Below are 9,809 nucleotides of genomic sequence, written 5' to 3' on the forward strand. Positions count from 1 at the left end.
TAAATTAATCCCCTGCCCTTTTTTGACTCACTAAAGTTGGCTGGATTAGATAGATTATGAGGGCTATCAAGCTCCACTCTTGGCCCTCCTTTTTCAACCTTGCATTCTTTATGGAGGGCTTTTATCGTCTAGCGGTGTGAGAGTAAAGATGTCATTATTCAGTGATGATGTCTTACGAGGGTCCTAGCATTAAGTGAAGAGTACGCCTGTGGCTTTAATTACTCAGGTAATGTAAAGAATGGTGTTAGTGTGGAGTCAGAGGGGCGTAGTCGATGTGGGACATTTGCACGCTGATGGAGACGAAGTACATCTACAGTCTACAGCTGCTGAGAGCTCTAGAATGGATTTAGTATTTACCTCTGCTTGTCAAATCAGAGCGTCTTTGTCTTTTGTTTATTAAGAGCTCCATTAGGCTGAGAGGAAGTCCAGGAGGGATACTAATGGGTAGAAGGTATGGATATGGATATGCACAACTCTCTGCATTTACTTAATAGACATAGGTCACATGTGTATGTCTCCATCCTCTGCCCAGCGTCAGCTCAAATCTGCCTTTTAAAATGAAGTTGCACTGTTAATAGAGTAATTACAGCAGCCCAATCAAATGTGAATGAGGACCTTTAGGGTACCGTAATTACTGTAGTAGCAGCACAACTAAAAGGCCCGATTTTGTAGAAAAGGCTCAGTCAAAAATAGAAATGCTGCAGATTGATGCATGCATACGCAGCATGCAAGGAATTATTTACTCCATTTTCTATCAATTTGGAATACATATAGAGCTGATTCCATGAAGATAGACTCAGATTATAATTGAGCTAACAGTCAAACTTCAGTGCCAGTTTCAGATAGTTTAGAATTTTAGACTTAACATCAATCAATCTATCAATCTATCAATCAATCAATCAAACGTCTATAAAACTTTTCATACATCATGATGGAACACAAAGTGCTTTACATAGTCCAAACAAACATTAAAAATAGGTACTCAAACAAACGCTATCATAACTCTCATGAATCTGCAATGAGGAAACACCAGAGGTAGGATACGAAGATGGGAAAGAGTAAAAGTAATGAAGATAAGCAGATATAAAAGGAGGGTTATGAAGAAGAAAGCAATAAAATAGAACACTTACTTAACCAGTCTTCATTTTGCTCTTAGATTAATTGAATGGAAGTTCAACAGTTTCACTGAAAATAACCAATGGTACCAACAGAAAAAGAGTAAAACCAACAAGGGAAATAGTTATTAGAGGGAGGACCCAGGGGTCCTTGAGCACAAAGGGGCCCTTGATGATGGAAGAAAATCCAACACAAGGCTTGACCCATTCTATTGATGTTGATATTATAGTCACTGTCCAAAACTAAGTATGTGAGTTAAATGAGAGTTAAAATAAGAGTTACATGGTTTCCAATCAATGGCAGCATTATCAAATAAGAATAAAGTAAAAGTTTTTCAAGGGACATGAGTTTCAGTGCTCAGGGGTGCCTGGGGTTTAAATGCAGCCTTGGCACTAACCTGTTGGAAATAGATGTAAAGAACTAAACAGCTTTGTCAACATCTACACAGTATCGGTTTTAAAAAGAGAAACTTTGACTATACCATACACTGCACTAATAGAGTTCAGATAGATCTTTCTTTACTTTTTCAGCAGGACTACTTTACCATGAATCCTTGGTCAATTTAAATTCACTTCATTCCAGCAGAAAATGAAAGCATGCAACAGTTACAAGGACATTTTACTGAGTTTAACAATATAAAAAAGATCCAGAAGCATCAAATCTCACCACAGTTTAGACTTTTTATTAGTTATTATCTTAATGTGGCAGGGCTCAGTGCGTCTGCTGACTCATCTCTCAAACAAAACCATTATTTTCATGATTGATTCATCTGCCAATTACTTTCTCAATTCATCAAATAATCATGTGGTGTATAAAATGCCAGAAAACATGAAGAATTATCCATCACAGTTTCCTAAAAGCCAAGATGACGTCCTACAATGGACTATTTTGAAACACAGCAAATCCTCACACATTATGGGCTAGAACAGGAAATGTGTTGCTTTAGTCATTTTTACTTTAATAAATGACAAAAATTGCAGCTCTAACAAGACCCTTTTTTGGTTGGTACCACTGGTCAGCAGGTGTAACTGATTGTTGCCATGGATAGGTCATAAATGTATTTCTAAAAAAGGTGTAAAAAGCATTTCAACCATTTAGATTTGAATTGTGGAGCTAGGCTTCACAAACTGTGTTTCAAGATTTCTGTGTTCAGGATTTAGTGGGCGGGTCTGAAAAATCTGATTAGCATAAACCCGCCCCTGCTGCTGTAGCGGTATAAATACATTCAACACACTACTACTACAGTTAGCTGAGTTAGCCGCCGAGTTAGCAGCAGAAATCTCTCAAACCTAGCGTCCATGTCTCTGGTAGAGGTGGTGACTTTGATTGACAGGTGACACTTGGTAGGGGGTGGGGTTTCAGCGAACTTGGCAGTAGGGGTGTAAAGGTATACCGTATTTCGGTTTTCGGTGAGATTTCCAAGCTCACGGTGACGGTAATTAATTAATTATTTTAATATTATGCGGAGCTGCCGGCGCAACTCCACTTACACGAGTAGGGAACTCACAAATAAAACATTTCACTTCACGTTCACATTAAGATCAGTGGTCAGTCGTCACTCAGTCACATTATGATCTAATTTTACAGCTGCAACAGTAGATTGAGGGTGTATTCACACCAGGAAAGTCCTTTGGTCCGCTTATTTAGTCCGGACCAAAATACAAATTGGTTTGATGCGGTTCCTGTTCACATTGCGCTTTTCGCAAGTGGACCAGAATTTGTCAACAAACCCACATGTGTGCAAAGATCGTTCAATCATTGGACAAAAAGCGGTCGCATTCACATATCAAGCGAACCGTTCCAGGGTCCGTTTGGAAGCGAACCGAGACCACCTCTCCGACTGGGTCTCGGTCCGACTGTTTGGTCCGCTCCAGAGTTCGATGGTTTGTGTTCACACCAGCCCAAAAGGTCCGCACCAGCGATTTTTTTGGTTTGGTCCGAACCAAACAAGGCAGGTGTGAATACGCCCTTAAAAAGCGTTTCCTACCTGTGTGCTGCTCAAATGTATCTATTCTATTTAGTTCAGGGCAGGCTGCATGGTCAGCGTCTTTGGTTCAGTGACAGGCCAATCAAAAAAGGTAGTTTTGGTAAACACACGCGAGACCCACATGATCCAGGAAGCTGGAAAAAAGCATGGCATGCATGGCAGACTCCGAACCAGAGGCAGATACCGCAGGCCCGGTTGACCTGGTGTCCCCTACTTCACCACCTCTTTATTCTCCAGCCAAGCGACTCCGGTCATTTGTTTGGGAGTTTTTTGGCTACCCAAAACAACAGGATGGAACTATAGAGGACGACGGAGAGCCGACTTGCAAACTGTGCAACAAAAAAATAGTTGCAAGATCGGCCAATACATCGAACATGATGTCCCATCTCCGCGAGTGGCATAAAAAAGAATATGCACAGCTCAAATCCAAGCAGGTAAGATGAATAATTATAAATCCCACTGTACAGTCTACGATGTTTCATTCAAAGAGCATGATTATTGTTGTTGTACGTCACTTTCATTCTCCGTGGAACGGCATGGTCTTGTTGTCTACAGAATATGCAGATCTACAAGGCATCACTACATCGCTTTGCAACACTTTGTTCACTTGTAGATTAGTTGTTTGTTTGGTGCATGGCAGTGACGTCATGCCAAAGAAAAAAAAGACGAAAAAAGAGAGAGATTGAAGGAAAGAAGGAGAGAGAGAAAGATGGACTATAATAGATAGATGCATGGAGAGATGCATAATAGAGGCTGTGTGTGTGTGAGTGTGTGTGTGTGTGTGAGAAATATATAGAAATATATATATATATATAGAGAGAGAGAGAGAGCGAGAGAGAGAGACTTTAGTGACTGAATATTAATAATTACATTTAGCTGTCACTTAAGCATAAACCAGATATAAGTTGTATTACTTTACATAAAACATGTAGTTAAATTTTTTTATCTCTTGTGTGGAAAAATGTTCTTTTAAACTAATTCAACTGTTTTGTTTTTCTATTAGGAGGCGGATAGAGCTACTAGGAGTAGGATGTCAGCGAGTCAGACCAAAATCCAAGAGTCTTTTGCCAAGGGTGAGAAGTAGGATCCAAAATCAAAGAAGGCAATTGAACTCAATCAAGCTGTGACATATTTCATAGCAAAAGATATGTTACCCTTCTAAGTGGTCGAACAACCTGGATTCCTAGCCCTGATGAAGAAAGTGGCCCCACATTACAATGTACCAAGTGGAGTTCACTTTGGCAATAAAGAGATTGAGAAAATGTACAACGAATTACGAGCAACTGTGCAAGAGAAGGTGTCAGATGGGGTGTGGTTTGCAGCGACCACAGACCTGTGGACCAGCAGCTGTGGAGGCGGTGAACCATACGTTAGTTTTACCATCCATTATCTCTCCTCCGAATGGAAGCTGATGGCTCACTCCTTAGAAACCATGTACTTTCCTGAAGACCACACACATGCCAATATTATTGAGATGGTAGAGAATTTGCTCAATGCTTGGAACATTAAGATGGAAAACATTGTCTGCTTCACAACAGATAGTGGCTCCAACATGAAGAAGGCGTTTGAAGAGAGCCCTGGTGAGTGGTTAAGCTGCTTTGGCCATAACCTCAACCTGGCCATTAATAAGACTATGAAAATCCGGAGAGTGGAGGATGCCGTCAGGTCCTGCAGAAAGGTGGTGGAAGCCTTTTCACGAAGTTGGAAAAAGAAACGGGAGTTCAAGCAAAAGCAGAAAGACCTGGGGGGCACTACTAGCCAATGTAGCCATTCTCTGATCCATGATGTGGTAACCAGGTGGGGCTCCACCTTTGAAATGCTGTCAAGATTCCTGGAGCAGAAGGAGGCCGTCTCCTCTGTTTTGACTGCAGACAGGAACTCACGCCATCTCATGCCCAGTAGTGCAAACATAAATGCCACATCTGCCAGATCTTTTCCCCCCTTCATGACTTCACAGATGCCCTTGCCTCAGAAAAAAGGGTCATCATATCAGCCCTGAAACCTGTCATGGACCACATCGCCACAGAGATCCTGCTAGATTGTGACGAAGATTCTGCTCTCACCAAACAAATGAAGCTGGCAATCAAAGATGACTTGGAAGCACGGTATTCAGAAAATCATCTGCGAATCATGGATCTCTGTTGTTTCCTCGATCCAAGATTCCAGGCTAGGTTCTCTGCCAATGTTGAAGACACAAAGAGGATCTGCATTGAAGAGGCCATGAAGTTCATTCATCCCACAGCTGCACCACCAGGTATGTTCCAATGCCAAAAACACAATCAAATCAGTTAGCACAATTAAAACAATTAATTTTCAACAAATAATTTATGATTGTGAATTTTATTGTGACATCCCCAGGGCCTGCACCAGGAGAAGCTCCTATGGACACGGCAGGGTCTTCAAGCGGTGAGAGACGAGCCAGCATGAAAACACTTTCTGGTATCCTGAAGCACATCACCACCACACGAGCAACAAGACAGGATGACAATCCTGCTGCAGGTGGATTCATGCCAGCATCCCAGAGCCCAGAGCAGAGGGTGACAATGGAAATCAACCTATACATGTCCCTGCAACCCCTCAATGCAGATGATGATCCCCTGGAGTGGTGGAATTCCAACAAAAATCAGTTTCCACTTCTAGCTAATGTAGCAAAGAAATTCTTATGCGTCCCCGCCATCTGAGAGGGCATTTAGCACCAGCGGGCACATCCTCTCTCCCTAAGGTCACGACTCACAGTAGACAAGGTCAACATGCTGTCCTTCTTGCATCACAATCTGCCCTAATATGCTCATGATTGGTTTGTGTGTGTGTGTGTGACAGTTCTCACACATTAGGTCATATTCTTATTTTGCTACAGTTAATGTGTACAGTGCAGTTCTTTAATAGCCTAACAGGGCTCAGTCTCAGGTTTAAGGGGTTTTATTTAAAGTTTTACTGTTGTGTAATGTACAGTAGCTTTGTTTAATGGCCTGTAGCCCCCCAGGTTTACAATGTTTTTTATTTATGTTCCTGATCCTGAGTCTGACTATTGCTTATTTATTCACCTGTACAGAGCTCTCAGGTTTAAAATGTTTATGGCAGTCGAGTGACACCTCCAACTGTCGGTTGTTTACCTTTAAAAAGAATTCTTCTTGGATCATGACCATAATATTGGTTTCAGTTAAATGATTGTCTGGTGACAGACACACACACACACACACATTTTGCTTAAATAAAGCAATGTTGTTCTTCTAAGAATGATACTTGTCTGTTTTGTTGGTTACTTCATGGCCCCTAGTACCAAAAAAAATCTTTAAAAAAATAAAATACTGTCACCGTGAAATACCGCGGTATACTGTACTGTACTAACACCGTCACCGTAACGTACTGTAAAATCCCATACCGTCACACCCCTACTCGGCAGGCGTTTGGGAGCAGAGAAAGAGGCTGAGTTTTACACAACTTTGGCGATATATTTGCTGATTTTGTTAATCATTCAAATTTGGCAGGGTGGTTAACAACACACTTTTCTGTGGTATGTCAAACTCAGAACACATATTTATTCTTACTTTACACAGACTTTAAGTAAAGTATTGAGGTTTATTTACTTTATATCCATTTAATGCTACATTATTCTTCTATTTGAGGAAATATCGCATTTGTTACACTACAGTTATGTGAGATCTCCATTATTAACATTTCACATATAAACATATCACATTATAAACTGATGTGTTATAATAGATTCATATATACACCAGTGTTTCAGTCGTGGACTCTGTATGATGAGCTGACACCTCAGTGATTCTCTCAGACAGAAACATCATACCTTCCATCTCCGTCTCTACATTAGCTTCATTTATTATTCAGGAAATCTCAATGAGATATTTTTTTTTTTTTTTTTTTTGCCAGAGAGACCGGAGAACAGGTTACATATACACACAGGATTACAGTAAGACATTTCATTCAAAATCACAAAACAATCATCAACAATCAATCAAACAGTCAGACACACTACTTACAACAATCACATTAACAGACAGGTACGAGTCATTCAGCACACAGCCAGCTGACAACCTTCACCTCTCATTTCTTATCTAACGTGTCTGAATTTTGTGATCTGAAAATGACTGATAATCATTTTAATGAGGAAAAAAGACTGGGTTCAATTAGCAAAAATTAATATATGCACATATTTACTTCAGAAGTCTTCCACAGACCCCCTGCAACTCTGGCACAGAGCACTATTGATCTAAAAACCCGCAGGTGAGAAAGAGTTGATTAAACTACCCACCAGTGTATGAAATATTTAAAGATCCCCTCCAGACATGTTTTAAGACATAAAAAGACTCTCTTTGAAAAATATTCTTTGAATAATTATTGGTGTCTGATGTGTTTTTCCTTAAAAACATTTGATTACACCATTAAAAAGTCTGTAAATGACATCTACTCCTCTGTCAGGGAAGAATCTGTGAATATGCAAACATTGCAACACTTTTTCACCCTTCACTGTAAAGTCCATTCAAGTCCTCAAGGGTCCACATAATACTTGATATTGGCTCCTGAACTACTTGAGATTTAATTTACTGAAACTGAGATTTAACCCTTACATACTGTTCAGGTTATGACCCTCCACAGTATCCTCTTATAATTAGTCCTCAAATCTATTTTTCATCCATAAATACCTACCTACCTTAATGCAGCTTTAAGAGGACAGATAGAGTAAATACATTCAAATTCAAATCACATATTATTGTGGTATATTATGTTACATAAACAGGAATACTTAAAACCAACAGTGATTGAATAAATATGGCTCAGAATTAATGCAAAAACCTGCAATTTGTCAGTTATACAGACAGAAAGAAATGAAATATTTCTATGGTTGCATTATTCTGGATATGCTGGTTCTAAAAGAAGTCAAAAAAAGCCACAGCTCTAGCAACATTAATTGTTAGTCCAATCGGTTCAGCCTGGGTCCTTCATCAAGGTAATCATGAAATACATTACAAGCAGTATTTAAATAGGGTTTTAAAAAGCTGGAAAATATTAAAACCCTAGCCCTAACCCAACCCTAACCCTAACCCAAAAATATGTGCATTCAGATGCAATGGGTAATCTACCAAGATTAGTTCAGTATATGATCAGGTGACTTCAGGCCAATCATTATTCTAGGCAGGCAGGGAGGTTCCTTGGAAGTAGATATTTCTAGAAAAAGTCATAACATTTCTGGCTGAAATGATGATGTTTAGGATGTTTTTAGTGCTGTCCAATGTTAAAATGGGTCAAATTTGACCTGAGCAGTATGTAAAGGTTAAGGTGAGCACAAAGAAGCTGAAGTAATGAGTGTGAATATTTCTTCCACAGCTGCAGTCCTTGTCACTGTGAAGTCCACTGCTGTGCTGTGCAGGAGAGAGCAGTGACACATGATGTCACCAGCCGCTTTTTCTATTCACCTGCCAGTGATGAGCTTCCCTGTGAGGAGCCGCTTGTGTGTGCGACAAGGACGAGATCCTTTGGCTGGCTTTTAACCAACACAAATGTGCTCCTGTGTGGGATAAAGAGTCAGACATTTGAGCTGCTGGTTGGCTACTGCTTTCAAACCAGCTTCTTTATCCTCTTTAGAGCACAGTAAAGAATGTCTAACAGCCAATTACAGCCAATATGAAGCCTCATTAAGCAGTAACAACACTCGCCAATTAGTGTTGAACAATTCAGAGCTCCAAAATATCTACATGCAGCATATAAAATCTATTATATTTTGTTTTTTGTGACCATACACACATCTGGTCTGGGCTGTTACATCATCATCAGTTCTTTATTGTACAGCCTAGCATAAAAAACTGGCTTGCCAAACATATGCCCACATACAAGTTATAAACTGGCTTTTTCAAACACATGCCTTCTTTACTGCTACAGGGCAACAGGCTCTTGTTACCCAGGCACAACTTGTATATCACTGTAATGTTCTTGCTCTTATTTCCTCCCACAAATTCAAAATAATGTGAAAAAAGTAGTAACAGTGCAAATTCGTGGTGGATTTTCTTTCATTTTCTTGTGGTAAAAAGGTAGCTACAGGAATAGTTGGTTAATGAATAATAAGAGATAAACCTTTTTGAAAATGTAACTGAACAACTGAGTACTTAAACTGTGAACCTAATGCATTAGGTGTCTCGTTACCTCAAAAAAGTAATCTAAGCACTCTAACCTGTTACTTTGTAATGCATTACCCCCAACACTGCTCAAGAGTAGCTGTTCCTCTGCAGGTAACTCATACTACTTAATGTCCAAACATCTGGGCTATTTCAAAGTTAGGCGACTAAAAACACTCTTCTTCAAACAAATGTCATGGCTGTTAAATGTAAGATACTTTCCATAAGACAGAGTTGAATGAATATAAAGTGACATACATAAATGTCAATAATTCCCCCACATACAATATGCTGATGGGAATTGTTATCAAGGTCTCCAAACTGGAATTATTTAAACAGTCCCATTCCACTGACAAATGACAGAGATTTGTCAACCCTGCATTAACATTGCTTAAGCCAAATGCTCCTTCTTTTGCCTCCTTATATCTATTTATAGAATAACAATTCAGAAAGTAATTATTTATCAAATAAGAAGTAAACCACTTCATTTCTTTACTCTAGAAACTTCCACAATTTCAGACACACTTCTCAGCTCCACACACTTCACACTCGAGCTGGGAACAGTGCTCCATCAT

The 9,809-nt window shown here is 39.7% G+C and overlaps 1 protein-coding gene across 1 annotated transcript; it reads left to right on the forward strand.

Moving 5' to 3' along the window:
- Positions 1-3,258: 3,258 nt before the first annotated feature.
- On the forward strand, positions 3,259-5,784 carry LOC128375001 (E3 SUMO-protein ligase ZBED1-like). Its single transcript, XM_053335219.1, has 5 exons — positions 3,259-3,537; positions 4,107-4,176; positions 4,267-5,001; positions 5,061-5,357; positions 5,462-5,784. The coding sequence occupies exons 1-5, from the start codon at positions 3,259-3,261 to the stop codon at positions 5,782-5,784; spliced, it is 1,704 nt and encodes a 567-aa protein (XP_053191194.1).
- The last annotated feature ends 4,025 nt before the right edge of the window (positions 5,785-9,809 follow it).

The sequence above is a fragment of the Scomber japonicus genome, chromosome 16 (assembly GCF_027409825.1).
Source record: "Scomber japonicus isolate fScoJap1 chromosome 16, fScoJap1.pri, whole genome shotgun sequence".
NCBI lineage: Eukaryota > Metazoa > Chordata > Actinopteri > Scombriformes > Scombridae > Scomber > Scomber japonicus.